The sequence below is a fragment of the Lygodium microphyllum genome, chromosome 11, assembly GCF_053477565.2.
Source record: "Lygodium microphyllum isolate KBCC chromosome 11, Lygodium_microphyllum_v1.1.10, whole genome shotgun sequence".
NCBI lineage: Eukaryota > Viridiplantae > Streptophyta > Polypodiopsida > Schizaeales > Lygodiaceae > Lygodium > Lygodium microphyllum.
In genome coordinates, this window is record NC_141145.1 from 118331280 (window position 1) to 118351779 (window position 20500).

Here is a 20500-nt window from a genome sequence, read left to right on the forward strand (position 1 = left end):
TTTAGACAATTTGATGAGACATGTCCCTTTTCTGCACATCCGTAATACACCACTTCTAATCTCTAGTCATCGCTAGACTATCATCCTTTGTAACTTCAAGAGAAAAACCTCATTGGGCCGAAATGAGGACCAACCTCTATAGGCTTTGGTCTAATATCTTGAGTGGTTATCTTGGATTCCAAGAAGTTGAATCTTGCTTCTTCATCTTTCTTCCTTTATTCATGCATCTCCTTCAAAGAGCAAATGTCTTTTGTATGGTTCTTCCTTAAAGAGTACAAACATAAGGCTCTAGGGATAGTTGGTTTTTGGGTACATTTAGTGGCTAAATATTTTCATGATATCACTTTTCAGACCATTTATTTGATCGCAACACATCTCTTTCATCTTCTACATGGCTAGATATGTTGGCGATGTTCACTTTCAGTGTTTGTAGCTATTGTCTAATCACATCCATCAGCTCTTTCTTGATGCTTGCAACTAAATTGGACAAATAGTCCTTCAAATTTTCTCCTCTTAGAGTACTCATAGTAGGGCTTTGGAAATTCTTTGTAATCACTGCATGGATTGGTTGGGTTGATCTAGAGGGTCCTCTGCTCTCTCATTTTGATTCAAAGCTCTTGTTGGGATTGGTAGTTATTGGTTCTAGTTGGTAGGGTTCCACTATTGTTGAGTTGCCATTGGGAAAACTATTTGAGGCCACTATTTTTGTGGTTGAACCATCATTTGAGGCATTGCTTTCTATGGCAACTGTGATTTCCATGCACTATATTGTAGCACTATTTGCATCTGAGGGTAGGGGTAGGGAACAATCCCTCAGGCTACATTTGGTGGATATACCATTCCTCGTGGGGAAGAGGTAAGACTCGTATTTCTAAGGTCATCAACGGTCTTACTTTAACTTCATCATACAATCTTGTATCTTTCACTATAACTTGTAGGCTAACTTGTCTCCCCAGCTCCACAAACTTACAAACTTTTGGTTGTAGGTCTCTAAGAAAAACCTCTGTCTAGATACCTTCATCCAAGTGATAGTTGGTCCATCTCTTCAATACATATGCTTCCATCTATTCACTAGAGGACTGACTTAAGTTCATAAAGTCCTCTCACATCCGCTCTTCAAAACCTTCACACACCTGAGTTTAGTGAGGAAGGCCACCTTCAAGGTTATCCCATATGCCAAGAGTTCTTGCTGCTTGTTTCTCATACCACTGAAATACCATGCCTTTGAAAGTGGCACAAAATATCACCAACCAATGCTCAGGGGTTCTGACATTGTTTGCTACACACACTACCATGAGCTGAGCTACATAAAGATTAGGGTCTTTATTTTACTTTCCCTTAAATATTGGCAATGAGACTACATTTTCTGGCATGTCATCATCAATAGTTCCAAGACGGTTCTGGCTCGGAAAGGAACATTGATTCACCATGGAGAATTATTTAAAGAGTGCCCGAAGGGCATCAAAAGAGGCTTCTATTGTTAAGTTATTCTCGACTTTGATTTTTGTCTTTTCTCTTCTCACGTACATCAAGATTTACTCTACAAGGAGTTAGGTCCACCCAACTTGTCTGTACTCAATAGAATAGAGTCAAAGAAAGGGCTTCAGTCTCTAGAGGAATCTCTTTTCAACATTTCTTCTACTTTGTTTGTGTGTCGATGCTGTAAATTATGCGAACAAACCTTGTTTCCTAAAAGACCTAATTAAGGAAGCTAATTTTGAATGTCACACATAAATGTGATAGGACCTAATTAGAAAACTAAAGCTATCAAGGGAAGTGGATGAACCCCGACAGGTCTGTCCTATGGTGGCACAGTGGTCCCAGAGAACTAGGAGGCTTCTCATAAAGTTTTACTGACGGTTGACCTTTAGGTATTGTTAAGTTAGAACCCGATTTATGTTGTTTTAGGGGATTGGAATGGGACAATGCCCTACGAGCAAAGAGGTTGAGTGATGCATCCCTCTCGTTTCCCATTCTCTTTGAACCAAGTGCGGTATGGATTTGCTTCAGATTGGGTATCTCTGCTTAAAGTAGGATGTCCAAAACTCGACGCTATGATGCTGTCAGGAGACTTTGTCTACTGGGAACCCAAATTTCAGGTCGATCCTAGTGGGTTCAGCCACGAATGTTCCGTTGCGAGGGACTCGAGAAACCCTAGGCGGCAAACCCTGAAACATTCCATGGGAGTGCCGGGCGGCGATGCTTGGATTCGTCATTTCTCGATGGACCGTCAAAACGTGCTTGGACAGCTGATAGTAAGCGGGCACGTTACAATAGTGTAATGCAAATCCTTTATATAAACATGTCATTCATTTAGGTATCATAATTGAAAACCAATTAGGTATATGAGTGTTACTTGTCTACATGGTAATGTAACCATAATACGATCGTATACAATTCATCTTAATATGATAAAGTGTGGTTACAACCAATGTGATCATATATAATTCATGCTAGTACGATAATTTGTGGTGGATGTATGCATCAAAGTACACTTGTTAATAGCTAGCATGCCAATTAAATAAACACAACAATTTAATTTACTCAAAATAAAGACAAAAAATAGATAAATATGCTAGAGATAAATATAAATATACAATTCAATGCAAAGAATATTGTACAATGTAGTGGCTTTCAAGATTTACTTAGCATGGTGATACACAAAAAAACCTCACGTCTAAGTACCATGAGACCAGGGTCCCTTGCCTTGATGACAAACAATGATGTCCATATTTTTGTTAATCACATAGAGACCCAATTTGCATGGATAGCTACTAGAGCTGCTCATCGTCAAAGAGGTTGATGAGATATACATCTGCCATTGTTTGCAAGGCTTGCATTGCTACAATCATCCACTTTCATGGTGTTCGACCATCTATCACTTGATCCAAAAACTTTCCAATGCTTGTACATGGAAAATCCCACATGATCTCTCAAACAATCTTTTGAAATGGTGCCTTGGGTATTACGAGCTCATACCCACATTGTATTCACCTGATCTCTCACAAGGCTAGAGTACCTAGTCTCCATTGTCTCTTCTTCTTTTATGGAGGTCTACATGGAGTCTCAGAGAGTATTGTATGTGCTATAGCGAGTGCCCTAGAGGACACTCTACATAAGGACTTGACAGGTTTATGGCAAGTGGTTTGCTTGGTGTATGCCATGCAAGCCCAAGGAGAAAAGAATGGAGAAGAGGAGGAATTTGAGGAGGAAAGAGTGAAAGAGATAGATAAAGATGAGAAGAAGATTGAACTTTCAACCCTTTAAAAACCTAAAACTATCTATATGCAGTGTCATGCAGTGTCACACACATGATTCATTGTATACTTGTAAGGCACCATCTTTTATTAAAATGTAATTAAATTTAATATGCACACCCATTAAGTGCTCAAGAGTGCAAAAAAGTTTTTTTTGTGCAAAAAAAGGCCAAGAAGGTCTTGGTCCAAATTCTTGCATGGCAAGGAAAATGGCCCCAACAAAGACCAAACTTTGGACCTAGACTTTCTAGCTTTTTTTGCACCAAAAAAAAATTATGTACTCTTGGGCACCTAACGGGTGTGCATATTAAGTTTTGACATGTTCCAATATGGTTAGGTATTTTCAAAATTATGGATGGATTTGTAATTGAGGAATTAACATTGCAACTACTTACCCATATAGACTCTGCAAATACCTCGAGAGTAAAGTGTACAATGAGACATTATAATTTTGTGTGTTTTCCATGTTAAAATCAATAAGTATTAAAAACACTATAATTATATAGCCAAAACATAACAAAAGAAGATTCACATTTAAGTTGAGAGTGAAGACTGAAAACAAAAAATTTCTTCATTTATTAAAGCTTGTACAACACTTTTTAGTCAGACAAAGTCACGTTGTTATGCGAGCAGTGATCGAGAGCAAGCCTCACTTACAACCTGATACCGAGATGTTAAGGAGTGCCGGTTGGGATAATTGACTTTGTCGGATGCACAACACAACTTGAAAAATTCAAATATTTGACAATACACTATGAACCACACATGAAAAAAAGATAACACACAATGCCTCTTATAGCTCAAAAATTTTTAAAACCCGTATGTGGGTAGAACATCACACAACCACACAATGAAAATATCAAAAATTGGACAACAAACCAAGTGAAATATATTCTCGTACATTAACAACCTTGAGCCGATGCTTGACACCACAAAGTCCATATTCTTCAACTTTCAAATTAGCATGTCTAAGAGTATCCTCTCGCATGCGACCCTCCTCTCACATCTCTCACAAGATGACAAGAAGACTTTAAGGGGAAGGCCCCTAGCTCTCCACTCTCTTCTCCTTATATAGTTTTTTTTGGTTACATACATTGAGTGCTTTTCTAAAAGCATAATTGGCTTTTCATAAGGCAAAGGCTTTTAAGCCTTCCTTTCTTCCACGTTTTTTTAAACTCAAAAACCTTCAGCTTTAAGGCTTAAATGAAAATGAATAGCTTTTTGATTATATGCCAACATTCTGCTTTGCATAAGGTCAACGAAATGCCATAGTCATACCCTACATCTTTTTCATCGTCACTTCGTCTTCAGCACATTCTTCTTCCTTCTGCCTCACTTCTTGCCATCTTGAACTTCATCGTGGTCTCGTCCTCATTTTCTGTTGCATCACCTTCTGTCGCTTCTTCTTCGTTTAGCTCCTCTTTCTCCATTCAATCTTCTTCCTCTTCCTTTCACCGACATTGTAGGTCTTCTTCTCCGCCTTCTGTAGCAGCTTTAACTCCCTTCATCGTCGTCCCTCTGTCTGTCGCATTCTCGCTTCTCTCGATTTCTCGGCACTCCTCTTTCTCCTCACATAGAGACAGCCTCCCATCCCTTCTGCTGTAGGTTGCGTCCTCCCCTTCGATTACAGGTTGACATTCTGTTTGTTTTGCACCGACTCGTGCCGTCAGATCTTTTTCATCATGGCTTCATCGTCTTCATGCTGCAGAGTTCTTCCATCATTCTTTTCCTTCGTTGTCAATTTTCCTCTCGGCCTTCCCCATCAGCTTCGTCTTCACCTCCCTCTGCCTCTTTCTTTTTGCTAGCATCCTCTGACTCTAGCTAAGTTTCATCAACAGGTTTTTTCAGAATCCTCCACGACAGCAGGCTTCTCATCCTCAACATTCCCTCTTTTTCCAAAACCTCTTTCCGCTTGCCTTTGTCAGTACCCAGTTTCAAGAAAACCTCCTCGTCAGTCTTTTTATCTACTAATTGCATGGACTCAAAATCTTTGTCAAGAGTGACTTTCCTCTCCGTAGACTTCATGGCTTCAAGTGCCTTGCAAACATTCGTGTGCAGCAATTGCTTTCATAGAGTGATGCTTCATCTATCATCCATTCAGTTTCCTCATTCTTTTGTTGAAATTTTCGTTCTGACCACTCCTCTATTTGTATTGTCATTAACCTTGATATATACTTCTTTAATCTATACCCATTTATACTTTGCTTATGTGCCTTCCCATCCAAATTTTCTAACGAATAAGTTCCATTTTTAAAAACTTCAAAAACCCTGAATGGTTCTTTCCACTTTGTTTGGAATTTCTTTTGAAAAGTATGATCCAATTTACTATTGTATCTCAAAGCCCTGCCTTGTTTCCACTCTACATGTGATTCCCTATACCCAGTGGTGAACCCTCTTATGTGCGGCGTCACGAGGGTGTAGTCCTAGGATGTGTCTATGTTGTCCCACTTTTTGGATTGAATAATACAAGAGTATACCTTGAGCTCATATATCGTGTTACCTTTTTGTGCTGTGTTGAGTGTGTAACGAGTGCAGGTTTATCACACTTGGTATCAAAACTAAATCCCCTTTTTTTATATTTTTGTTTTTTATTTTTTTCTTAACCTCTTGTAGATTTTTTTCTTGACTTTTCTTATATTGATCACACACTTCTTGTCTATTTAATTGTGTTTCTTGTAATTGTATCAACCTTTCTGTGAAATAATTTTTTTCCTCTCCTTCAGTCAACTTTTCAAACATTCTTAAAGCCGGTATTTCTACCTCTATAGGTAGTAAGGCTTCCCTTTCATAAACCAGTTTAAAGGGAGAATAACCTGTACTTTGTTTTCTTGCTAATCGATAAGCCCACAAAGCACTTGGCAACTCAATATCCCATGTTTGGGGACGATCCTTTGTCATTTTAGACAGCATTCTTATTAACTCCCTGTTGAATCGCTCGTTGAGACCATTACACTGAGGATAGTATGGTGAGGCAAATCTTTTTGTTATTTTCAGTTTCTCACAAAGATAGTCAATTAATTCTCCCTTAAAACCTGGTCCTCTATCTGACAAAATCTCTAAAGGTGTTCCAAATTTATAGCATATATATTCATAGATGAATTTTCCCACATCTATGGCTCTGATGTTTTTTACAGCTTTATAACTTCTGCCCATCCAGAAAGATAATCAATTGCTATCAAAATATATATTTTTCCTCGTGAAGTATGTGGTAATGGACCAATTGCATCTATTTCCCATTTTTCAAAAATGGCATATGCAAGAATTATTTTTTCTTGTTTCTCGTTTTAATATTCTCTTACTCATTCTTTGACATTCATGACAAGACTTGCACCAGTGATTAACAACTTTTTGAACACTTGGCCACATATATCCTTCAGTTAAAATCTTTTGTAAAGTTATTTTGTAAGAATAATGTCCCCCACATGCCCCCTCATGATTTGTTTCTAGAATGTGATATATTTCTTCTTTCCAGGGCACTCTTCTTAAATTAAATCCACTCCTTTAGCATAAAGGACATCGTTCACCATTTTATATCTTCCAACTCTTCTTAAAAACCCATATTTTTTGTTTTTTTGAATACTAGATGGTACTTTCCTGTTAACAAAAATTATTCTTCCAAATCTAGAGCTTCTCTTCCCCTAGAAAGAGAAAGATCTGATTTCATTACAAATACTTGAGAAATTGCTAATTGGGCTACATTGTGAGCTTCTTGATTTTCTTCCTTGGAAATATGTTTCAAACTCCAGGCTTCAAACTGTTTTAAATCTCTTCGAATTCTATTACACAACCTTTTCAATTTGGGATTTTTGATCTACCAAACTCCGAGTATTTGCTTTACTAATAGTAAAGCGTCACCTCTAATTCTCAACCTTCAAATTTCCATTCTTTGACAAAGCATAATGGCTGCTTGTAAGGTTGCATACTCAACTTCGTTGTTACTTGTTGCCTCAAGTTTAACTGTTTCTTTTTTTATCAACTTCCCTTAAGGATCATAAACTACTATTCCTCCTGAAGATGCTTGGTGTGCCTTACGATATGATCCATCAAAATACATCAAAAATGAGTTTTCTATTTCTGGTTTTACTTCTTCTTTGTCTCCAAATTTTCCTTTTAGCAAAAAAGAGCTTCCTATATAGGTTAAAAGGTCTGCTATTGTAGCCCTAGTTGAGTCCTCAACCTGGAATTTATATTGAAATTCTTCTAGTTCAAAAATCCATTTCACAACTCTTCTTGAGAGGTCTGAGTTATTCACCAACTATGGTAATAGTGTATAGCTTGTTAAAATAGTAAAGGATTTTGGTAGTAAATATATCCTAAACTTTCTACAAGCAAATATCACACTTAACATTACCAGTTCTATTTCAATATATGTTTTTTCTATTTACAACTTCACTCAACTTGCGAAATAGATAGGTCTCGTATATCTAGAATTCCTTCCTTGTTGCATTAGAATTGCTCCAATAGCATCTTCTCCAACTGAAGGATTCACAAAAAATTCATTTTCCCAATCAGGTGCTTGAACCGATGATGCATGACCCACAATTTCCTTCACTTGTTGAAGCACTTCTTCAGCCTCTTTATTCCACTCTAAAGGATCCTTCTTGGCTACCATCTGTAACGGATAGAGTAACTGAGATGCCAAAGGAATAAATCTTGATAGATATCTTACCTTATGAATGAATGTCATAAGTTCTTTAGTATCTGCAGGTGATACTAAGGTTACTGGGGCTTCCACTTTTTCAGGATCAGGCTCTATTCCATTTTCTGAAACTACATGACCAAGAAGTTTCACTTTTGGTTGGGCTATTTTGCATTTTTTTGGATTTAATTGACAACCGTAACTATCCAATCTTTCAAATACTTTTTCAAGTTTTTCACAATGTTCTAATCTTGTACTATGAACACAAATATCATCAGTGAAATCTCTAACAAACTTCCCTAAGTAAGGGGCTAACACTCTATTTATCCTCCCTTGATACCAAGCCGGTCCATTACTAAGTCCAAAAGGTAAAACTCTATATCAAAAACAACCCCATGGTGTTATGAAAGTCGTTTTCTTTTGATCTTCAGGAGCAATGGGCAATTGAAAATATCCAGAATATCCATCACAAACACTATACCTTTCAAAACCTGCAACTGAATCTAAGATTTCTTCTACGAATAGAAGTGGATAATGATCTCTTTTTGTGACTACATTTAGAGGTTTATAATTTACACAAATTCTCCAACCTCTCGTTTTCTTTGATGCTATAACTATTGTGCTTACCCATTCCGAATGTTCTAAAGGATAAATAAATCCTGCTTGCAACAATTTATCTACTTCTTCTTTCAAGACTAATATTTGTTCTAAAGTTAGGGGTTTTAACTTTTGACATACTGGCTTGGCATCCTCTTTCAGTTCTATTTTTAGCCCTTCCCCTTTCATTCCTTTGATTTCTAAGTATGAAGTTGCAAAAAGGTTTGGATATTTGTTAATGAGTGTATGATATTGTTTTCTTTCTCCGTCTGTCAAATCTTGACTTAACATTTTTTCTAGAAACTCTCTTTTTTTTGTGGAAACTTGAGGTAGTTCCATAAATTTTTCTAATTCCTCTAGTTTCTCTTCTTCATCATCTTTAGAAAATCCATCTTTTTTATTTCCTTTGGTTTTAACATTTATAATTTGGACTTTATTTGAAACTTTTTGTGAAAGTTCTTCTTCTAAAGTTGATTCTTCATCCTTTAACAAGATCAAAAGTCGTTTTTCTTTAGAAGAAAGATTTAAATTAGGACTTTCTTGATACCCTTGAAACTATTGATGATCCTATATGAGTTATTGACTTCACTCTGTTTCCTAGGGATATTTCCTTCTTCTTCTTTTTATTTTTTTCAGTTATTATAAATGAAATTTCTAGATCTGAATCACTTTCTGAACTTTCCTCCTTAATTTCATCTTCTTCTTCCGTACTATCACTTTCCTCTTCTTCTTCCTCACTAGTATCCTCATTTACTAATTCCTATCTCGAGGCCATATCAAACTTCTTTGCTACTCCTCTACGGTCATAAATTGTTAAAGTTCCTTTTCCCCAATCTTGTATTGCTTGTGCCTTCCTAAGCCATGGTCTACCCAGGAAAAGCGAAAATGCTCCTAATCCTGCTGGCATAACATGACAAGTGATTTTTATAGCAACTCCATAAACCTTGACTTCAAGATTTTGAATTATTCCAATGCATTTCACTTTAGCTTGATTTGCAAGCCTAATTCGAAAATCGGATCCTGCAACTATTCGAAGTCCAAACTATCCTACACATGCTTGGGTAATCACACTGGCTTGTGCTCCTCCATCTATGTATGCCTCCTCTATATTTTGATTTTTGTACCAAGCATCAACTACAGGACAAATATCTGATAACTCCTCTACACTCAAAACTCTTACATTACCTTTTTTTTTTCTCTCCCTTTTGGATTTACTAATTTCTTCCATTGTCCTCTCATCCTAGGGCAACTCCATCAATTGAGCAAAAGATATATCAGCTTTCCTACCCATCATATATTTTTTAAGATCATAGTCATTTTCTCCTTCTTCCAAAGGAATATCAATAGCATGATAATGTTTTCTAGGCGCACTCGATCTATTTTCTTCTCTCTTCTCTTTCTTCTCTCCTCTCTTTGTTTTTCTTCCTCTTTCCTCACCAGCCTTACAAGTTTTAGGTTCATCTCTCTCAGCATCTCTTCTTCTTTTAATTGCAGGCATAACATCAACAGTTTAATTTTCTTTTTTTTATTTTCTAAAAGAATACAATTTATGGCACTTTTTCCTTTCTCTTCTTCATTTAACTTAGATTCTTGAGAAGTAGAATCATTTTTTATTTCTATCCCAAAATCATTCTATCTGTTAGGAAATTATTGAGGTAAAGGATCCATATCCCCTCTTGCTCTAGGTGGATATGGACAGTTTGTACTTATATGACCTATCTCTCCACATGAATAACAAGTTACCATTGGTCTACGAAAATATCCTCTACCATTTCCTCCTCTTCCACCTCTCAAATTTTCTTGATTAGATTGTCCCATTAGTCCTCCATTACCTCTTCCTAAGGATCGACCTCTCAAAGCTCCTAACCTCATGTTTTGCATTTGTCCTGATAATTGATCTTCAATTTCTGGTGCTAGTTGAGCATTTTGTCTTGCTAAAACTTGATAATTATGTTCATCCCTTTGCCAAGTTTGGTCTCTATTGTCAATAGGTGTTCTAAATGACTCTCTTTTTTTAATTTTCTCAATTTTTCTGTCCTTTTCTATGGCAATCATTACAACTTCATCAAAAGTACTAAGTTCTTTAATTTCCAATTTTGTTCGCACCTCTCCATGCAATTTTTCAATGAAATTTTTAATTTTCAACATTTTCAGGGCTCTCTCTCCTGGGCCTAAAGATACATTCCTACGATCCCAAAGTCTAGCATACTCTATGGCAAAAAATTATATGGTCTGGTCTTCTCTCTTTTGGCAAGTTTCTATTTTTCTCCAAGGGTCATGGGAAGTCTCAGTTTCCTTAAAACGGTCAAGGAATGCTTGCTTAGTTGCTTCATATTCCATAGGAATAGGAGGATTTCTCAATCTAAGGGTCTTTTCATAATCCTCAAACCAATTATGACCTTCATCCAACAATTGAAATTTCAGAATTTGGAGTTTCAGGGTTGAGTCATTTATTCGCTGGATAATGCATCCAAGCTCTAGTTTTTCGAGGAATCACTGAGGATCCTCTCCCTTCTTACCATAAAATTCAGGAAAAGAACTAGCCATCAAAAAACAATTACAAATAAGAAATCAATCCACAAATCATGCACAAAGTCAATATTTTTTCGGCACTCCTCAGCAGGGGCACCAAAAAAGAGATGTTACGCGAGCGGTAATCAAGAGCAAGCCTCACTCACAACCCGATAACGAGATGTTAAGGAGTGCTGGTTGGGATAATTGACTTTGTCGGATGCACAACACAACTTGAAAAATTCAAATATTCAACAATACACCACGAACCACACACGAAAACAAGATAACACACAATGCCTCTTATAGCTCAAAAATTTTTAAAACCTGTATGCGGGTAGAACATTACACAACCACACAATGAAAATATCAAAAATTCGACAACAAACCAAGTGAAATATATTCTCGTACCTTAACAACCTTGAGCCGATGCTCGACACCACAAAGTCTAGATTCTTCAACTTCGAAATTAGCATGTCCAAGAGTATCCTCTCGCATGCGACTCTCCTCTCACATCTCTCACAAGATTACAAGAAGACTAATGGGAAGGCCCCTAGCTCTCCACTCTCTTCTCCTTATATAGTTTTTTTTTTGTTACATATGTTGCGTGCTTTTCTAAAAGCATAATTGGCTTATCATAAGGCGAAGGCTTTTTAAGCCTTCCTTTCTTCCACGTTTTTTTAAACTCAAAAAGCCTTCAGCTTTAAGGCTTAAATGAAAATGAATAGCTTTTTGATTATATGCCGACATTCTGCTTTGCATAAGGTCAATGAAATGCCATCGTCATACCCTGCATCACTTTCATCCGCGATCTGATAAGGCTTCAGCTTTTTCTTTTTCGTCATCACTTCGTCTTCAGCACGTTCTTCTTCTTTCTGCCTCTCTTCTTGCCATCTTGAACTTCATTGCGGCCTCATCCTCATTTTGTGTTGCATCATCTTCTCTCGCTTCTTTACATTCAGCTCCTCTTTCTCTGTTCAATCTTCTTCCTCGGCCTTCCACTGACACTGTAGGTCTTCTTCTCCGCCTTTTGTAGCAGCTTTAACGCCCTTCATCGCCATCCCTCCGTCCGTCGTATTCTCACTTCTCTCGGTCTCACTTCCCTCTGCCTCTTTCTTTTTACTAGCATTGTCAATTTTCCTCTCGACCTTCCCCATCAGCTTTGTCTTCACCTCCCTCTGCCTCTCTCTTTTTGCTAGCATCCTCTGACTCTGGCTGAGTTTCATCAACAGGTTTTTTTCAAAATCCTCCACGATAGCAGGCTTCTCATCCTCAATATTCCCTCTTTGTCCAAAACCTCTTTCCGCTTGCCTTTGTCAGTACCCAGTTTCAAGAAAACCTCCTCGTCAGTCTTTTTATCTACTAATTGCATGGACTCAAAATATTTGTCGAGAGTGACTTTCCTCTCCGCAGACTTCATGGCTTCAAGTGCCTTTCTCTTTTCAGACATAACTTTCTCATACTCATCAAGAGTCATCTCCTTGTCCTCCTCTTCCTCTGCCTCTTTCCCTTCTCTGCTGCCTTTATCCTTCGTGACTTTCTTCCGAGGCTGTTCATCTACAGGCTCCCCAAAGGATGTATCATCATCACTTGCACGAATGAGTGGCCTCTGACGATCATCATCATCATCATTCTCCCCATCATCTTGGTATTGAATTGAGTAATGATTATGACTATGAACGATGTCGTGCTACTGCAATTAATGTATTTAGTGTTGATCCTCTAATTCCTTCATGCTGACTTTTTTAGTTTAGCTTCCGATTTCATCCAGCAAGCATCTTTCTGATGGGACGAATTCCCATGCTTTCTGCTACTCATTCAAAACTTGGATCGGTCCCCTTAAAGCTTTCTCTTGTGTTCCCATAATAGCCTTCTTTTCCATATGTAATCTTGTCTTCCTTATTGACGCCCTGAAACCCTTCATGCAATCATTGCTTTCAAAGAAATTTTTCTTCAACATAGAAATTCCAAATTTGTGAGCTATGTGCCCATAGAAAGCAAGAATCACTATAGGGCATATGACGCTAAGGTCCTAGATCAGCATCTCAAAAGCCAATCTCAACTTCTCCAATCAAGCTTAAACTGCCAATTTCACCTCCACTAGTTATTGATGCTTTTTGCCATAATGACTGAACATATAACTTTCAATATTCTTCATGTCTTCAAGAGATGTTGTTTTCTTTAGATATACCTGCTTGATTCCATGCAACGTATCTTAACATGAATATGCTTTAAAATGAACTTCATGCCCATCCACTCTTGATTTGAGAAAATGTGCAATATAAAATCGATGTTATGCAACCATTCAACCGATGCTACACACAAAAATATGGATGCACTAAAGAAGTTGTGCCTAGCCTATCTACTTATGCTTGTGAGTCATGCAAAATGCAAACATAGTTCCTTGATTATTTTAAATCCTTATTCTCTCCTCTCAACTCTCATCAATAAAATATGATATACTTTGCTCCTCCCATTCAATTCTCACAATCTCTCAAGAAAATGATGGTCATCAAGATGTTGACCAGATAAGAACAACCCATCTCACAATTGACGGTGTCCTTCACGACCCTCTAAACTCACCCAACCTCATTACACACTCAACCAGAGGTTCCTACTTTTGTGATGAGCATCCCAAATATCGTGCGTGCAAGAAATATGCGTGCTCAATAAGAAGTGCTCTCTCATGTGCACCTGCATCTAAAATTTAGTGCATATAGTTGCAGCGGACCTCATGACGTGCCAGTGCTCAATGATGGTGCAAAGCATGCATAATCCCAACCCATGGCATGGAAGTATTTGATAAGAACAGGAGATGACCCCCAAGTGCAATGTATCAACAAGTGCAACCTGAAGTGCTTGTGAACCCATAGTCCCTATGATGTGCAAGAGTCTCGATAAGAAAACATACCTAGCTCCTCAATGTTCGGTATCTAATAGCAAACTCAGCATCAACCTGTCCAAAAAAAATACCAAGCTCGACCAAGGCTATCAAGTTTCACACTCAACAAATCAAAAAAATATGACAGAAGCAATGCTAAGCTAGACAAACACAAGAAATCCAATTACAAAACAACAAAACAAACTGTCACGCAAACAACTAAGTTAGCAAAAATCAAACCTAACTACAATTTGACTAGGGGTTTTCAGTTTTCACAAAAACGCTTGACAACGTGTCCTATGCACATGGAGGACACTTGTCCAACAAGATAATGTTACAAATAATATTAATTCCATTTGAAAGACTGTATCTTTCACTACTTGGAGATTCTTTACAAGTTGAAAGTCCTTGGTTGTTACAATAATGTGTTGAGCATATATTGCATAACACTAAGCATCACTCATCAAATCTACCAAAAAAGCCTCTTCAACCCCATGTAAATCTTGAAGGCATTATTTTGTGAAGCGGTCTGGTCTACCTTGACCCTATGATAGATACCATCTCTTGCTTTCTATTTGGTATAATAGGTCTTACACATTCTCACAAACAAATATTGTGAAACTAGTCTTTGAAATTATGAGATTAAATGAGCATTGGTACTTCTCCATTTCTCTTAGGGCCACTGTATCTAGCCTCCACTTGTGTTTCTTGTGGGGATGTTAAGGAAAACCTCTCTTAGGGTTGCTTGAGGAAGCTATGTTACGTTGGGAAGGGGGTAGTCTATTGGTAGGCTATGAAGTTCCATTGTCAAAGACAATATCCATGCCACTAGATTTCTCATTAAGTTGAACACAATACATGCCTTTGAGAGGAATCTTCTTTGCCACTATCTTTTACCTAGCCATCTTTCCTATATAGTAAGAGATTGAAAACTCAATGAATAAGATAGAGAGTGAAACCCTAATATTATATAGTGCTTAGACTTTAAGGCTCATTCACATAGATATGCTCTCTCACTCTTTCTCTGTTAAACAAAAGAATGCATTCACACTAAAGGCATTCTTCATCTTGTTATCTTTAGTCTTTTTGAATCCTTTGCTACTTTCCCAAAGCCTTGTTTCTAGCCACTTTGCATATTTTTCTTTGGGCATTAGTTCATACAAGAGTATAAACAAAAGAAAAGGCCCATTAATGAGTTAATTGTGAGCTTAGATCATAGTAGTAGATGATGCTAGACTCTCAAAAAAAAAGTAAATGAAAATACTAATGAATTGGTTGCAAGTATGATTGAATCAAGTCATGTCAGCCATTGTATTTTAAGTTGATGTGCAGAGTGATATATGATAATTGTTTGTAGTTGCTTGGCATGTTGTGAACATTGCTTTCACTTGATATTTACACAAACCAATGTAACCAAGAAATCAATTTCACCCTCACACACATATTTTACCAAGTTTCTCATTCTTGAGAAAAATGAAGGTTTATTGATTAGAGGATCAATTGGGTAGATTCCCCCATTAACCCACAAGTTCACATGCTTTAACCTCATCTGCCTATAACTTTGTAGAACTTGAGGGTTAACATTGGTACTTTGTTCTTTTGAACAATGGAACATTCAAGCTCTATCTCAATACGCAACTCGCTTGGGGTAGTCTCTTGGTAGAGACTATTCATTTTAATGTGAGATTGGCCAATGACACTAAAGTGAGACTATTTGAAGTCTCTAAGGATTGATCGATCAAAATCATGAGTGCCCAATTATCAGTGAGCTTCATTGTCATGAAGGAAGTAAATTAATAACAAAATCTAGCTAGATGTATGTTGAGTATCTCAAGGCACTTTACATTAACATCCCAAGGAGATCACTATGTATAAAAATGTGTATTACAAGAGTTCAAAAAAAGGGAACATTTAAAAAGATAATCTCACATATATACATTCATGAAAGAAAATATTTTGAAAGGTGCACATTTATTCACAAAAGGGTTTTTTTATATTTCATATAATTTTTTTAATCAAAGGGTAGAATTAAGCCATAGAATGGGGTTAGATTTTAACAAGAGAAGGATATGATGAACCTTAAAGAAGGTGGGATATCATGAACCTCCTCTGAATTGTGAGGTAAATTATATCCATTTATGCACGGTTTAACCTTACTCAGTTAACATATGGAGGTCTCATGGAAGTCCATTACACTTGCATGAGATGTGATGTTTAGTACCCCATTTCATTATACCTTAGTTAAAGCCCTTTGGCAGCCCTCTTCTCTTGGCTTGCTAACTATTCTTATGATTGCTCTCTCTCTCTCTCTCTCTCTCTCTCTCTCTCTCTCTCTCTCTCTCTCTCTCTCTCTCTCTCTCTCTCTCTCTCTCTCTCTCTCTCTCTCTCTCTCTCTCTCATAGAATCTATCTTTTCTTTCTTAATTTCCTCTCTTTAAATAAAATCACACCTCTCTTTATATCTCTCTCTTACTATCTCTCCTTAGAAAAGAGTATTAGATATCTTAGTTGGAACCTAAGTTTCTGCCTAGAAAGGAGTATTAAACACTCTTATTCAGAACCTAAGTTCCAAGTGCAAGTTGTGTAGTGTACACAGTGCAATGGTGCATGGGTGTGTATCTGAATCTAGTGCAAAAAATGGCAAGTGTTTAATCCTTGTTGTGTATTCCTATATGCAAGAAGGGTTATGCCTTGAAGGCAAAAGTCTTGTGTCCCTAATGAAAGGTAGAAGCACCTCAAGAAGCAAGGGAATTGGGATGTGACCAAAGAAGGACTTAGTGCACCTAGGAAGTGTTGGTTTGTGAAAATAAATGTAAGAAAGGGGGAAATAAAATAATGGGTATAAGATACCAGCTACACTGGCCAGTATAAAAGGTGTAAGGGACTTGATTCTCAGCTTTCATGCTCGGGGGGTTCACTATATATATACTACCTATATAACGTGTGTTCATGGCCTATTTATAAATATCCTAACCTGTGAATTTTTCTTGAATAAAAGACAACCCTTTTCTATTCAATCTGTAAGTAACCCCTTTATATGACACTCTTCTGTATGTAAAAAATGTATAAAAATGTTGTTTTAAAAACCCCTTATTTTGGGCTCACGTTATATATACATATATTCATGAGTGACCCCCCCCCCCCCCCCCCCCGAGCTTTCATGGCTGCCTTCTCTCTCTTTCTATCTTTCTCTCTCCTTTTCCAGTATTTCTCTCTCCTCATCACTCTCTTTCTCTCTCTTTTCCACCTCATCTTCTCTCCCTTCTATAGTCTCTCTCTTCTCTTTCTTCCTCTCTAGTCCACTCCTTGTGACAATAATGTTCCTAAAGTATTCTTCTATGGTGCAAATGACCAAAGTGTTTTGTGACTTTTGTGATAGAGATATCATTATGAATCCTCTCTCTCTATCCTTCCTAGCACCATTACCTATTGTGAGCATAATTAACTACACAGGTAGCCATTACCTCTGTGATGTTTTGCGCTCCCTTTGCCATTAGTTGGATCTACTCGCACCATATTCTGAATGCTCTCTCTCTCTCTCTCTCTCTCTCTCTCTCTCTCTCTCTCTCTCTCTCTCTCTCTCTCTCTCTCTCTCTCTCTCTCTCTCTCTCTCTCTCTCTCTCTCTCTCTCTCTCTCTCTCTCTCTCTCTCAATGGTTGCAACTAACCATTGACCTATAGTGCCTGTGTTGGGGCAACCTGAGCCATTCAAACTTCAGCATGCTACTATTCTGAGTAGGATGCCTCCTTGTGACATTCCCCATAGTCCTTACATCTCTTGAACATCTTGCACTACTTATGGTCTCGATCAATCCTAGAGTCCCAAGTACTAGTTTCATTGACTTATAGTGCCTGTGTTAGGGTAACTTGAGCCATTCAATCTTGAGTATGCTACCATCCTGAGTAGGATGCCTCCTTGTGACATTCCCCGTAGTCCCTACATCTCTTGAACATATTGCATTGCTTGCAGTCTCGATCAATCCTAGAGTCCCAAGTACTAGTTTCTGACTGCTAGTCCAAAGTTGCAAAGGCTGCTAGACATCAATGACTCTTGAGCACTCATCAAGTTTACTCTTCACTATTGAAAAAGTTCAAGATGGCCTACTTGAACTTCGGTGCCATTGAAAATGCACCAACAAAAATTAGTTTTTTGAGACATTGCTCACATTGCCATTTGTTGAGGGACTCGAGATCTGAGCTTGGAGCTTGCTTGGAGCCTGGAGGAACCTACAAGCTACTAATACATGATACCATCCACTACTCCAAACTGCCATCAACACATACAAAAGTATCCAGCCTCTCAAGTATCCACTACTCTAGTGTCTCTAGGTTAGATTTTTAAATCCATTAACCTTATAATATAGAGGTTAATTAGAGGCTATTTGATGCATATTCATGATTAATGAAAATTGATTAATGCAAACTAATCAACATTTTGCATACTCTTTGTTGACACTGCCATCTTGTCTTTAACAGTAACTACACTTGTCTTTTAAGGTTAATGAGTTGATGGACTACAGAATTCTAGATTGCTCCAATTTTGTCGTGTAGCCAAGGATGAGTCAATTAAAAAGTCCTAGTGTAATGATACCTATTGACTGCTTATTGCTTTTTCTCCAAGCTTTGAGCTTAAGGCCTTTTGTAGGATATTTCTCATCATAAGAGACAAGCCCATAGTTCTTTTGGCATGAGTAATATTTGCATCTTTATTTGCTAGGTTGGAAATCCAAACCCTAAATATTTTCCACAAATGTGGGGGTGCTTATTGACAATATAAGTAAGAGAAGAAAGTGAGGTTAAATCTCAAGGTTAAAGAATAAATATTTTTAATTCAAATATCACATCAAATACTAGGCTAATATTTGGTAGGTATGTCAAAAGTCTCCTTTGAAGGATTTTTTAAATGAGAGAAGGTTAGCAACCTTGACTTTGCAACACCTTTCCCATACACACAAGCTCGCCACTTCTACCATAGGCATCCCTTTGATCATGCTTGTGGCACCATGAAGATTGCTAATGATGTCATGTTCATGTACATGGTCGCCTTCAATCACTCCATAATTGCCTTATGGATGGGCTTTCACTCCCACCAATGCATTTGGTTGCTGGCACCACCATCCTCACATGTTGTTCAATAGTAAACATTGATAGGGTGACTTGTAATATGATAGGAAAAGTACATTCATGGTACCAAATATAACATGAACGTTGGTGTTCAGTGTTTGAAGAGTTTGCTCATGACTACCTTTCGAGTCACAATTATATAAACAATATGAGAAGCATACTTTACCTTTGTATTTATCCAACTTAATATTGTTATATGCACACATTCAAATAGGCAATAAGGACTAGTCTAAAATGTTTTCTATTGAAGTTGAGACTCACATTAGGAGAAATATGGACTCTCATTTTTTCCCCTTAAGGGGTTTCTCTCACCTCTCTCTCTCTAAAAAGAGATTCCAAAATAATATTATAATAAGAGATCTTCTACAATCAAGAAAATCTCGTATTTGTATTTTCAATAGATTTTACCTATTATTTTATTCACAAACTATAGGATAAGGTCACTTTTTATCAAAATCCTCATAACTAAAAAAATACAATTCTATTTTCTCCAATAATGGAGTCAATCATTGATATACGACTCTTAAATGCCCTCATGACTTTTCAATATTAAAATATATTAGAATCATTCTCATTCTCACTTCTTAAAAGGGTGGAAGTTTAAAAAGGATGTAAAATGATATACACATCATATTTTAAGATTATTTTTTACCCAATGATCTTTTTGAGTCGAGAGTTTTCTTATAAATTTTAATATTTTTGGAACAAGTATATACCTATTTCTAGGCATTTTTTCATTCCCTCTAAAAGCTCTAGTTTTGTCCCAAATTTTGTGTACTCTTCTCCTTCCCTCCATAATATGACTTCTTGCATACGAATTCTTCTGAAGCAACATTGAGGAGTGGTTTTGACACCATTTGCTAAAATCAAATAATCTCTATCTACAACACTCTCTACCCTACTATAACCAATCTCCCTCTTCAATACTATGCTATAGGATATCTTCCTCTTCAACAGTCTATACTACAAGCAATCAAGTGATAATGGAGGTATCTTTATTTTTTAAATCTTTGTGATATTATTATTCTTCACAGTTATTGTTTAATCCTTAAGCATCAATTCATAGAGAGAGAGAGAGAGAGGGAGGGAGAGAGGGAGGGAGAAGGGGGGGAGAGAGAGGACTATGTGAGATAAACTAAGAAAATAAGTGATAGAGTGACAGAGAGTAAATTAGGGTCGAAGATAAGATGATGTTATTGTTCTCCACTAAGCCAAGCTTCTGTATAAATGTGTTTAAATATCTTTAATCAATTCTTGTTGAGAGACAGACAGACAAAGAGAGAGAGAGAGTGTGTGTGTGTGTGTGTGTATTTTGGGTCGAACAAAAAGATAAGATTTTATGCTAATTATAGGTAGATTAAAACCTAAGATTACAAGCTGATTAGGGATTGATGAGGGTTTATTATGACTGAAATCAAGAGAAAGAGACAAGATCCAACTGGGTAAAAAAGAACACCGATATAGTGAATCAAAGGGGTGTAATTGTGTCATTT

At 37.2% G+C, this 20500-nt stretch overlaps 1 protein-coding gene across 1 annotated transcript; it reads right to left on the reverse strand.

The window, feature by feature from the left end:
• Positions 1–4633: 4633 nt before the first annotated feature.
• LOC148029284 (uncharacterized) lies at positions 4634–17400 on the reverse strand. Its single transcript, XM_087688544.1, has 3 exons — positions 17349–17400; positions 12302–12648; positions 4634–5201 (listed from the first exon to the last, which is right to left on the reverse strand). Exons 1-3 carry the CDS (start codon positions 17398–17400, stop codon positions 5079–5081), a joined length of 522 nt encoding a protein of 173 aa, XP_087544670.1. The 3' UTR covers positions 4634–5078.
• Positions 17401–20500: the final 3100 nt, after the last annotated feature.

Coding starts and splice junctions, on each gene's coding strand:
- LOC148029284 (XM_087688544.1), bottom strand. CDS start 17,400: ATGGTGCGAGTAGATCCAACTAATGGCAAAGGGAGCGCAAAACATCAC. Junction 12,649..17,348: donor GAGCGCAAAACATCACAGAG/GTAATGGCTACC, acceptor TTCAATACCAAG/ATGATGGGGAGAATGATGAT. Junction 5,202..12,301: donor ACAAAGGCAAGCGGAAAGAG/GTTTTGGACAAA, acceptor ACTGACGAGGAG/GTTTTCTTGAAACTGGGTAC.